Source organism: Crocodylus porosus, unplaced genomic scaffold (assembly GCF_001723895.1).
Source record: "Crocodylus porosus isolate Cpor-Errol unplaced genomic scaffold, CroPor_comp1, whole genome shotgun sequence".
NCBI lineage: Eukaryota > Metazoa > Chordata > Crocodylia > Crocodylidae > Crocodylus > Crocodylus porosus.
In genome coordinates, this window is record NW_017728920.1 from 7,005,608 (window position 1) to 7,018,991 (window position 13,384).

Sequence of the window (13,384 nt, forward strand, 5' to 3'; positions counted from 1 at the left end):
GCCAGAGTTTGGAATGGGCTTCCAAGGGAGGTGGTGCTCTCCCCTACCTTGGGGGTCTTTAAGAGAAGGCTGGATACACATTTGGCTGGGATCATCTGACCCCAGCACTCCTTCCTGACTAGGCAGGGGGTCAGACTCGATGATCTGTTGACATCCCTTCCAACCCTAGTATCTATGAATCTATGAATCTTACTTGTAGCTTAAACTAGGTTTGACTGCATATTTTCAGATATGAAGGACTCATGCACTAATGCTCTGTGTCAGGACTTCCACTAAACATCTGTTCCACTTAAGGGATCATTATGGTGGAAGGAAGGAGGGTGGGCAGGTGGTGGAGAATGAATTTTTATGTTGGAGAACAGGTGAAGCAAATTTTAACCGGAATTCCTCCACTTGAGTTAAGAACAATTTTGTCATGGCAGGCAGAAAAACAAACTAGCAATACTCATGCTATTCGTTGCCATTTTCCCACTGGCTTGGGACAGCAGGCCATGTGGAGCAGAAATATAGCAGTGCTACTGGGTGGGACCTCAGAAAAGCGCTTTGAATCCATAATGTGGGCCATTGGATGTGGGTTTGGGATGGGAACATTAAATACTTGCAGGAACTGGCCTTTTGGTTCCATTAGAATATACTCTTTATTCATATAAATTCTCTATTTGTTTTTTACAGTTTAGAAAAGAAGAAGAAGGATCAAGGGAAAGGAGCTGAATTCCAAGGATTGATAATAATAGCATATTGACTGTGCAGAGTTCCACAGAAAGACCCTTGCCTGAGGTCAAGTGGAGTAATTTCATGTCATTTTCCCTCCCTGAAGAAGTGCTGCCCCTTCCATAGCAAGGGGATTATCTGTACTCCTCCAATGCTGGCTGTCACCCCCAGGCAATGACCCCATGAATAGATACTGTTTTTTTTCCCCTGGCCCAGTGGAATCTATACTTCTAAATGCGTTCCCAACCAGCTGGTCAGCTCTGTATTGATTTTAATTAAAGAACTGTGATCAGAGATGGGGGAGCAGTTATTAGGTGGGGCCTTAGGATGCTGGAACAAAATGCTTCAATGCATTTTCTTGCTGAGGCTACTTCCACCCTTTCTTTTTTCCTCCTCTTGCTGTATGATGCAGGTGTGTCATACAGCAAGATGCCCATGCAGGTGACTCAAAAACCTTCAGGGGAGGGTTGGGTTGTTTTTTTTGCAGTGGCAGTGTTGCTTGTTGTCTGCCTCTGATTCTAAAGCATTCTTACAACCCCAGTCTGCTCCATCAGCACATTTCTCCTAGTCTCTAGGGCAGAGGTTCTCAAGCTGTGGTCCACGGACCACCACTAGTCCATAAGCTTCATTCAGGTGGTCTGCAGAAAGGTTACAGAACAAATTGAGAATATCTGTACTTGGCCCTGCACTTAATTTATTTTTTTTGCTGACAAAGATCAAGTGGTCTGCCGAGACTCTCAGCAATTTTCGAATGGTCTGCAAAAAAAACGTTTGAGAACCGCTGCTCTAGTGAGTTCCTCGCTGATCGGTAGTACATCACTCATCTGGTTCTCAAAGGTGCTGTGGCATGTATGGATGATGGTCACCTCTTCGCTGACACACAGGGGATTGAACCAGGTACTGTTGCCTCTCAGCTCCATGTTCTTGGGGAACCCTGGCACAGGACACAGCCTGTCTGACTCACAAATAACTCTCCCCCTCCCCACCTCTGCCTGAACAAGAACTGATTAGAGGAAGGACTTACAAAAGATAAGGGAGATGCCATAGGAGACGCACTTAAAGCCCTCCAGACAAGGGTGACAAGAGTGAAGCAACTCCCCTAGTCTCATCTGCATCTGAGATGGAACCGGATGACAACTCATTTAAATGGGAGATGGGACAGGCATGCACCTTCATTAGCATTCAGGATGGACGACAGAGATTCCAAGGCAAGGACTGCACTGAATTCTGGGATCAGAGAAGCAAGGGAATACTGCATGATGGGGAATCCTTGCTCCAAACCTAGTGTTCTCCCTTGAGCCATTGCTAGTTCTGTACAAAAACCCCTACCCAAGCTCAAGTTTCTGTCCTGGTGCTTGGATCCAAAGCTGCACCAGTTCCACTCCTTTTCTGCCTGGAATCCCTCCATTGATCATGCTCAGAACTCTGTCTCTTTGCAAGCTCCAACAAACACCCGGGAACCTTGACTGGTTCAAGCTTCACTGAGTGGTGAGATCCCAACTCTCTCTCTCTCTCTGACTCCAGGAACCTGACTTTTACTCTTTTACTCCAGGTACAGCTTTCTAAACCTGACTTTTGCTAATCAAACTCAAGCTAGACTTCCCCAAAAACATAACTGAAACTATGTAATACTATAACTGTTTATTTGTCTCTCTCTTGTATGGCTATTACTACTGGTATCATCGTAAGTTCATAGACCTGGCAATAAAGAACTTTTATGGTCAAGCTGACCTCCCCATTTGCTCTGCAGCAACACTTCTTTTACCTAAGCCAAAGATCCCTGTAATGCCCAAAACCACAGTGTGGTCTGCTCATCATGGGGGTTACTACTAAGACCACTGTGACAAGAGACTGAGACGTGCTGAATTTTTAGGTGCGTGAGGGTTTCAGCTGAAAGTGCTGATCGGACCCAGCCTGCTCAGAAGTACTCTGTTAGCATTTGTGTATGTGCATCTAACTGCATTTATTATTGTCCTAATGAACTGAGTTCAAGGCACATGAGTGTGTCAACCTATAAATGCTGAATAGTCCAGCTTGATGCAGACAGGCTCTGTTAACCTGTGTGCTTGTGTCTGACTGCATTTTATTGTTGCCCTGATGGAACTGAGTTCAAGGTATATGAGCGTGTCAGCCTGTCAATGCTAAAAAACCCAGCCTGGCTTGCGTGTATCCTGTCGATCTGTGTGTGTATGTGCGTACATGTGTTTGACTGACTTGGTGGCTGCAGGAACCCAGCCTCATTGAAACTGAGTCCTGCAAGATAGCTCCACTGGGTGTGAAGACTTGCAGAAGGGAGAGATACAGCTCCATACAGAAACACAAGTAACACAATCAGCATAATGACAGAATTACAGAGACCCCCAAAAATGTACCCCTAATAAATGAGCACTCCCCAAAGTGACAGGCAAATCTGGTAACAGTACTTCAAGAGCTAAATGCATAAACTGCTACAGCTTGAGCTAAAGGGTCAAGGCTCTGTAGCTAGGGTCTGTAATATGGTAACTTGTATTTGCTATGGGTTGGGCATGGAGAGGAACTAAAACATGCACAGCCTCCCCTTACCCCAAAAAGCACCAGTCTATACATGCTGCTGGGTTTTTGGTTGTACCTGTTTTGGTCTAAGGACATAGGCAGGCAAGGTTCAACTTCTCTTATTACCTGAAGTCTCAGAACAGCAGAGACTCCCTATGCCTGAACAAAGGTGATTCTTCCTAAAAGCTTGCTAAGAACTCTTTTTCCAACTACTCGGTTGGTCTAATAAAATATATTAGTCTATACATTGAAGAGGATGAAAGAACCTGAAGCATTAGCTCAAAGAGCTATGGAGGAACTACTGAACTATGCTATGCTAACCACACTGAACCACAGAAAATGAGAGATAGGCCAGTTCTACAATCACACCACCACTTGGGAACTGGAAGAGTTTAGCCCTGGAGTTGCACATGGGACTGTGATCTCAAGCTGAGAACAGCAAGCATCCAACCCTAAAGCTGCACAGGTAGAAAGCAGGCCCCATCTGCTCCTTCACTTGAAATAATTCATTACTAAGCAGTTTTGAGATGAAACAGTCCCTGATATGCTTCTGTCTGGAGTTCCCATCTTTTTACTTCTACTATACTGATTTTTCCTGCAAAGGGACATTGCTCTTTGTTTCTCACCTTGACTGTGAGAATGAATCCATTACTGTAGAGAGGGTTTTCACGGTCAAGCAGCCCATTCAAGGTTAAAGCTCCACTGATATAGTCCAATGCAAAGATGCTGTTGGTATTACCTGATGATGAAAAGAAACAGGGTAAAGCAGAAGCAGCTTGAATGGCTAACAACCCAACAAACTATAGATCTGACACAGAGACAAGTCCAAAGAGGCAAGGCTTTTTTCCCTACTCTCCATGCACAAACGGATCAGATGCAGAAAAAAGATTTCAGAATTCAGAACTGTAGCCTGCTTTTAGGCTGGTAACATACAACACCAGTGTGTGCAAACCTCAATTTTTAAAATTCATTTTAAAATTAAATCGCTGTAAATCATTTCTTCCTTCACTCACCTGCTCAATACTGGGCCTGAGTTGTGCTTCTTTTGCAAGCTCTGATAGTATCACAAATGCTTCAGGCAGAGTAGGAATTTCAAAGAGTTTCTGTTAAAATGTAAATACATTCATTGTCTTTGTTTACACATCTACTCTGTTACTCACTTGGGATCTCAGAGCATGCAGAGAAACTTCTGAGGTTCATTTTGTAACAACCATCAAAGTGTGTGCAGGTGGGACGGCAGCTGTAACCAGAGACCTGCTCCCACCTTATGGAGATGAATGAGGAAGGAGCAGTGAACAGGACTGGGGGTAGGGGAGTGGAGGCAGCACAACCAAGGGCAAAGGCCCTATTCCTAACACACCAACCATCAGAGCATAGCTGGTGCAGGGTGGGAAGTGAGCTGAACCACACACTAGGTTGGTATAGTTTCTCTCTCTCAAAGTGGGGGCTGAAGTGTCCCTTGCTCCTGGGGCTGCGACACACTGCCACCCATCGCTCTGAGCTTCTGCTGTAATATCTCCACAGTCTAGCTCTATGTGTTTATAAGACAGTGATAATGGGCAGTCCAAACTCAAGGTAAAATCCACTCACAGGATTACAGGGTTTGGTTTAGGATAGCAAATCACATTTACAGTGATTTGCTACACACTCTCCTGTTGTCACCTGTCCCTTAGATTGAACCCTACCATTGCCACCATGTCCCTTGGATGGCAAGCTGCACCTTTTCCACTTCCCCAGGACACGGCTGGTTTGTCCTCTTGTGCCATTTATGCCCATGGATTTTGCAAGAATCCAAGATCCCAAGGTTTGGGATAAATTTCTATGAGAGCATCCAGCTTCTAAATTTAGCAGCCCTGAAGGTTTCAGTTGCAAACAACTATATCAAATGCCATCTTCAATGCTTCGTTCTTTTGTGCTCCATCCAGAGAAACACTACCTCCTTTCATGGCAACCCCACTCCATTTTCTCCCCCTTTGGAAATTGATATTGTGACAGGGTTACAATGATACTGCTGAGTCTTGCAGTCCAACTGCCAGCAGATGTTAGTAAGCAATACCTCATGGGACTGGGGCTACCCTTACTATTGTCTCACCTGGTATATCTTTATCAACTGAGATAAAGAAAACAGTTGTTAGTTGGAACCTTGGATATCTGATGCTTGCCTTATGTGATACCCAAGGAGTAGGCTGTTGAATTAATGATCAGGGGGGTTACACGCAAACACAAACTGCATTTACCTATACTTCAAAGCATGAAGGAATTCCTGATTCCAAATTACCGAGACACAGGAAGTGGAAAAGGAATATTACATTCTATCCACTGAAAAGAAAGAGTCCTCAAGCTCTCACTACCTACATATATTAAAAATAATATTTGTTATATTTTAGAAATGCTTTACAAGATAACTTCCCATGACAAAAGTATCTTTTCCTTCACTCCCGACCCTGTATCTCCTCCATCCACCCTGCCTGCTCACCTTGATACTACTTTCAGCCTGGCTTTCAATACCCCTTCATCGTACTAATACTCCCTTTCTCTAGGTGGTTAATGACCCATTTCTTTCCTCTAGTTACAGCTCTCTTCTCATTTGACTTGGTCTCTGTAGTTATCACAGCCCTCTCAATCATTTTGGCTTTCATGAGCAGAAGGCCAGCAATGTCTTCTTCCCCTGCTGGACTCAGTCCTAACTCTCTAATCAAACATTTCTCCTTTATAATAGAGTCTTTACCTCTTTCCCTCAGACCTCCCCTTACAAAATGCCTCATGATTCTGTCCTTGGTTTTTTTTCTCATCTCCATCTGAAATGGCCCATTGACTGCTACCCAGCTCAATGAACTGCTAAGGATCTACTCAAAAATATTAGCTGGTGTTCAGTGGCAAATCTTAAAAGATTCCAATTGTTTCCATTTAGGGCATTATCTCTTTGAGGGTGGACACCAACCTGCTACAGTTTCTCTTTCTTGAATCTATTTCCAGGTCCTTCCTTCTCACATCTACTTTTCTGTTTTGGCTCAATCTGCTCCTAGATACTGTGCAGTTGATTAAATTTTCTTCCAGGGAGGCAAAAAGAAATAGAACCATGCTTGTCCCATGTCTTTGACCCTTATTAATATCTGACCTTTCTGACCTTTCTTAATTCAAGTCGTAAGTATATTATCAAGACTAGAAATCTCATAATTATAGGCAAGAAAGATATGGAGGGGAAAAAAGCTCAGGATCAGAAAACAAACAAAAAACAATCCAGTACTCAGTACAGAATATTTCCAAATTTGCTTTTCAAGCCTTAAATCAGGGGTGAGCAAAATATGGCACACGGCCTGAATCCAGCTAAACCCCTGCCAGCTAATTTTACCCCAGCCAGCCCTTCCGCCCACGGGGGTGGGAGTGAGGCACCCACATGTACAACACCCCCTTTCCTCCGCCCAACATACCCAATTGTGCCTTGCTCCTACCCCGTTCATGGAAGGGCCTACCCCAGCCAGGATGCAGCTTCCAGGCTGGGCTGCTTTTGCCACTGCTGCAGCTGCCAGGAGACCTGCTCAGCTTCCCTGGTGTCCCACTCGCTCCAGGCACCAGGTAGAGAAGCGGTAGGGCAGGGGGGGAGGTGGCGGGGGAGGGGAAGGAAGATGCAGCTGGGCAGGAGCACAGAGTATGTGGCTGGGGCTGACAGCAGCTTAGAGCCCATACCTAGGGGAGGTGAGACTGTGGAGCTCAGGGGGGCAGGGTGTGGGCGTGAGAAAGGATGGGGGGTATAGGGACCCTTCACACACTCCCTGCCACTGACAGCAGCATCAGGTGGGGGCGCTTGGGGTGCTCATGCCCAGCTCTGGCCAGAGCTGTAAATGGGGGTGAGAAGCAGAGCCCAGCTGGCCAGTCTCTATCATGCAGGGCTCCACATGGTATACATGCAGCTCCCACCCATGTGCCACCATGGGAAGCCCTGTGTGATGGAGCCAGCTGCCTTCCCCACCCCATGCCATGCAGGTCCTGGGACTCCACGAGGAAGCAGGGGCTGGGGCTCCCCTCCACTTCCAGTAGAGTCCTAGGACCTGCATGGGAGGGAGCGGTGAAAACACCCAGCTCCATTGCGCAGGACTTTCCCTGGTGGTGTGCAACTGTGGGAGCTGCACATGTGACACAGGGAGCCCCACACGATAGAGGCAGGCCAGCCAGGCTGCACTCCTCGCCCCCATGTGCAGTGCCAGCTGAGCCGCACAGCACCGGCTGCAGAGTCTGTGCCGGGCATGAGCACCCCGAGTACCCTCGCCTGCTGCTGCTGCCGCCTGTGGAGCTGTGTGCCATGGGGGGGGTCCCCATACCTTCCCGCTCTCCTTCACACCCCACAAACCCACACCCTTCCCCTACAACGCCCCATATACATCCCCCTAACATACCCTATTGTCCCCCCCACACACAGCCACACCCCCTCACAAACCACACCACACACATTATTATGGCTTCATCTCTATATACATTATGCAAACAAAAATCATGACAAAAACATTTTTTTAAATAAAATTAAAATGTTATAGTAGGTGTTTAACTTTTAGTATATGATGTAGTTTTTTTCTGATTCAAAGATAGCAATCCTCCCCTCCCAAAAGGAGCATTTCCAGGGGCCAAGGGGAGGGACTTCCATTGACAAAAGTCAGGGGTTATGGGTGAGACTTCCAGTCCCAAGATAGAGACCAGGGGGAAGAGCACCTGTCAAGGAGCAGGGCTACCCCTGCAGCCCTCGACAGCTCACGAAAACACATTAAGTGGCTCTCCAGTTGAAATAATTGTCTGCTTCTGCCTTGAATCATTTATTCTCTGGCGCTATTGAAATTATTTTAAACTTGTTCCTAGATCAAGGATTAGGGAACGTTAAACCTCTTCGTATTTCTCTTCTCTTACCAGGGTCACACAATCTTTATAATTACAACAACAAAAGACCTACTATAGACTACTAAGTTATCCTGTCCATTTCCATGTCATTGCTTTCCTCATCTTCAGTGATTTCTTAATAATTTTCAAATCGAACACAAAGTGACTCTCGTGGCTTACACATGTCTTCCTGGCTGTAAACCCACCCTTCCTCCCCAGTTGGATCGACACTGATGCCCTCCACTCACTCTGCCTCTCCATTCTGGGCTTTTCTCCTCCCATTGGTACAGTAGGGAAAGTTCACTTTTTTACTTATACTGCCAATCCATGAAAATCCTTGGCCTCCTCTCAGATGTACAGTCAATTCCTCTCCCTTAATTTTAACTTCCAACATTTTTTTCCTTTAGTTTATGGCTGACTCTGAGGCATTTTGTCATACTATATTTGAAGGACACTGTGTAAAAGTATGCCATATTTGACTACAAAGGTTTTAATTGCTCTAAAATGTCAGACATTTCCTTGGTTTTGTATTGTTCTGGTGAAGTATATATCGGAGCAGTCTTATACAGTCTCCTAAAATAAAAAAGATCTTTTAATGTATTTTAATCACAAAATATTCCTCTACCATCAAGGATTTGCAAGCTGGCAACTATGGTCAACTCCACCTTCAGTTCCAGTGGAAAATGGTTTGGGGCAACTGTTCTTAGTCTGAATTTGGCCAGAGCACAAAGGGTGTAACAGAGCCCCTTGGACCTACTTCTAAGAATCTCTGTTTATTTCTTATTCAACCAGAGATTGAGCAAACATAAGGTGATCCTTTGAGGAAAAAAAGGAATAAATTAGGGATCCAAGCATGCCCCCTTATCTGTACACAAGAAGCTTTCCTTTAGCTCATTCTCTCAAATATTGTCCAATGTGACTACATAATATTCAATGCCTTCTGAGGAGCGTTTTGGGGAGCACAGACTTGCTTGGCTCTAAACCTCAACTGTGGAGCAGAAAGGGGCAGTTGTAAATTTGCCATTGAAAGTCTTTTAGAAAACTTTCTCTACAATGACTCTTCAGCCACCAGTTCATTACTCCCCTGATCAATGATCCTCAGTAAAATATGCCAGACCACAAAACAATGCAAATTCCTTGTGTTGCCTTTTTTGGAAAATCTCTCTCTTTAGCCTCTCATTTTCAGTTTTTTCACTCTTCTCATGGAAAAAAAAATTAATAGCCATCCTTGCCTTTCACCCCCCCACCTTGCTACCACTCAATCTCCCATTCTTCCCACCCCTTTCTCTCTCTATCTCTATAAAATCTCTTCTTCACCCCTTGTTCTCTCTCTATCTCTGTCAGTTTTTTGACCCAGTAAGACATCTCAGTCTGGGTTAAGTGCAGTTTAGTATGTGGCTGACTGTGCGTACTACAACACAGGCTGATGGTTTCAATTGGTTTGTCTGCTCCACTGCTCTAACAGCAATTTCACTCACTCCTCTCTCTCCTCCTTTCCCTCTGCACGTAGAAAGCAAAAGAAACCATTCCCAACCAACAGGCCTCAGATGCCCCTGTCTGAGTGAGAGGGGTCCAAGGATGTAGCTGCACCACACAACACAGAGCTCTGAGGAGCATGGACAGCAGTTTGGCATGTTGCTGTCTGCCCTCAGTTCACTAGTTTCTTAGACAGTCATGTGAGAATGCCTCTTACTCCTTCTGACTTCTGCAGAAAGTACCTATCCAATAAAACCCTAGGGGGATTGCAGGGTTTCTCTGCATATTACATAACGGTATTGCTGGGTGACTCATCCATATACTGATGCATTCAGGCACTATTGCAGGTCTGTTCCAATGTTCTCAGCATTGCTTTATGCCACTGTGTCAATCTAATCATGCCTGACTGAGGCCCCCTATGGCTCCCTCTCCTGCAGTCAACCTCTTGATATGGCTGTGCCTCACTGAACTTAAACACTACTACTGTCATTGCTGCCTGTCCTAAGACACTTTTTTCCTTTGACCCTTCCTTGCAGCCAGTGGTACCCAACCTACAACATGTCATCTGTACTGCCATGCCCTTCTGACACTGGTGATGCTGCTAGTGTTTCTGTTTCCATTCTGCCCACAGCTGTTCTGCTCTTATCTAACTAGTGTGCTGAATAACTGTTCCTCTGCTGACTATTTTTGAAGTACTGTAATTCCCAGGCATGAGAGAGAACATAATGGATATGAAGACTCCTTTCTAGTGGATTTTAAATGGAGTAGATATACTCAGATAATCCTGTGCTTTGGATGATACAGCATGGAGCAGATATTCCACTATATGTTATTGTTATCTGAGAGTGCACTACACCAACTTTTTATGACCCGGACAAAGCATATCATTGCCTGATATTGACTCTTCACTTGATAGTGAATGTTCATACAAATATTTCAAAGCAGACAAAATGTTCAAAGTGGACTTCCCTTCAAGGGAAGCTTTACTATTCAAAGCTTCTGCCCACAGCCCTCCACTGAATGTTCACCTTAACATACATGGTCACTTGAGACCATCAATTCCAGTACCATTTAAATACCAGCAGGCAGTTCCAGCTTTCTTCTGCTGTATCCCTGCTCTGAGCACTGAGACCATGACAAATGAGATCTGCTATTAACATTTTCACCTAGATGTCCTAATGTCTTCTCCAAAACTGAAACATTTCTAAAAGAAAAAAGCATAACGGTTGGCTAGCTACTCCCCACTTCATCTTAGTTTGGAGAGGGACCCTTACCGTCACTCCCCAGCTTCTGCTATGCCAGGTTGGCTAACGTGGCTAGGGACAGACATTCAAAAAGCCTGAACCTAAATTGATTCAACATTTGCAGGTTAGTCTAACCTGGCTAGGCTAAATCAGTTTTGTAACTGGACAGATATCCCAGAAATGCAGGCACATGCTTGCAGTGGCTCAGGCTAGAAGCTGGTGGGTGGGGGCCAGAGCAGCCCTCCCTTCCTTCCATAGCATAAAGCTGAAGGGGGAATGGCTAGGCTTCACAGGAGCTCTAATGAGCTCAGCAGGGAATTGATAATAGTGTTTATCACCCAATTAAGAAAACAACAGAGGGACATTACCAGCTACTTGTTGATTCTACCTGTTGATTCAGTACAGACCATAGCCAGCATGTGGTCTGCTAGCTAATACACAGACACCTCTCTGCTTTGCAGAGGGGAGGGGGAAATTTCTGCTTAGCAGGTAGTGGTGAGTGGAAAGGGGAAGCAGCCCACAGTCTCTGGAGCTCCAGCCAGGGAGCGGAGGGGAGGGGCCAGCCCTGCTGTGGAGCAGAGCCCAGAGAGCATGCCAGGATGCTGGAGGAGTCTGGTTTACCTTAAACCAGCAAGGGGGCTGAGACAAACATTGCATAAACCAGTTTGAGCCAAATCAGTTAAGCGTGATACTACATTCAACCAGGTTTATCTCAAACCAGTTTCAGTTGGTTCTCAAACTGGTTTATGTGCAATGAATATCTGTTCTATTACAGGCTTAAACCAGTTTCTGATCACTTAATGTTTATGTGTAATGTCCCTAGTCTGTGTGGCACAAGTACAAGTGTCACAGGCAGGCTCTGTGTGTGGCACACAGCAGATTGAGGAGGCAGCAGGCAGCAGTTTGTCAGATAATGCAGGAAGCCGAAAGCAGAGCAGCAGATTGGGTAAAGAGTACAGGGAAGGGAGAAGAAAGAAGAGTAGCAGAACAGACAGGGGACAGGGATCAAAGTGACACTTGAAGATAGTGTCAGACTTAAATTTGTGATAAAAAAAATTATCCCCCACTGTGCTATGGGCTTGTGCTCTTTCTCTAGTTTGCACTCAGGAATGTACTGGAAGGGCAGGCTTAGTGCCAGTCCTGGACCGGAGAAGGTCTAAACCCACCAGTGCTTCTAGGAGATGCAAAGCCTACAAATAACTGCTATTCCCAGATGGTTTCAGGAGAGCTCATAGCTGTAATAAGAGCTATGCTCACACTGCCTGGGAGCAGGGCATCTATCACAGGCAGGAGTTTTTCTAGCTCAGTCAAGCTGAGCAGGCAAATTTAAGGAACTGATGGGCCTATCAGGAAAGAGAGGGATTTTCTTGTGCTCCCCAGGGGAATGGAGATCCTTAGTATTACTGAGACACCATTTCTTTCCCTCCTGCTGTGAAATGCAAAAAGAAATCTGCTGACCTGAAAGAACAGTGGTGGAGCTGGAAAGAACCATTTAGGGCAGATTGAGTGGGAATGAAAGGCAGAGCAGACCCAGTGAGAGGAAACTGCTGGGAAAAAGCTGAGGGAAGAGGTAGAGTGGCAAAGAAGTTGTTGAAACCATAAAAAACTCCAAAAGACCCCAAGGCTTAGGAATTTTTTTTAAACATGTGAATGTAGAGAAAGAGAGGAAAAAGAGATGATAAAAATAGCTTGGGCCAGGAGGCAGAAACTGAAAAGCAATTGTTCAAGAAAATATAGCAAAACTTTGTAAGTATGAAATATCACAGAAAATTGATCCCTGGCTTAACATGGATGGGAAGGGAGGGAAGGTGCATTCAGTCCTGGTGGGGGGGAAATAAAAGGGCAGTGTGCAAACTGGAAAAACAGCAAGCCAAAGTAAGTGAAATGGTTCTATTCTTCTCATGGCTGTTATGGCAATCGATTTGAGGTGCCACACAATACTGCACACAGGACCCATCAAATGGTAGGGTGACTTCTGCCTCCTATTCAGCCTTTATGGCAACTTTGTAACACCTTCATTTTAACTCACAAGATCCTGTTCTAAGAGAGAAACAGAAACTCCTGTGGTTGGTGCGCTAGCCTAGGACTTGGCATTTTCAGGGTCAATGACCTGCTGAGACACAGGTTTCCTACACGAACTCAGTCATTTACTGTTCCTGTGCATCAGATCCATATGTCTAAAATAAGGATCACAGCACTTTCCTACCTCACAGCAGATTCATGAAGATAAATGCATAACAAAACTATGTAGTTTAACTACTTATGGTAACAAGAACCATATTAACATCATCTCTCCAAAATACATCCAGTTTATGTAACATTTTGTTTTTCTTAGTCTAAAAGGAATTTTCCAGTAGATAATGCAACATGATCAGATCAATCTGAAAAGGCTACAATGCACCCCTGAAAATGATCAGTGAGGTCCTTTAGTCACTTGAGTGCAGGAACAGGGAGATGAAGCAACAGGACCAACTAGCACTGAGAACAGGAATATCAAGGTGGTGCCACTATAGCAAATGCTCCATCCTCTGGTAGTCTGACTGTGGAGAACGGAT

The 13,384-nt window shown here is 45.1% G+C and overlaps 1 protein-coding gene across 1 annotated transcript in view; it reads right to left on the bottom strand.

The window, feature by feature from the left end:
* Nucleotides 1-13,384, bottom strand: part of CDH23 (cadherin related 23) — a 556,494-nt gene that overhangs the window by 266,029 nt on the left and 277,081 nt on the right. The window contains exon 10 of the mRNA XM_019538542.1: nucleotides 3,870-3,982. Coding sequence (XP_019394087.1) covers nucleotides 3,870-3,982 — 113 coding nt within the window. The remainder of the gene's footprint in view (nucleotides 1-3,869; nucleotides 3,983-13,384) is intronic.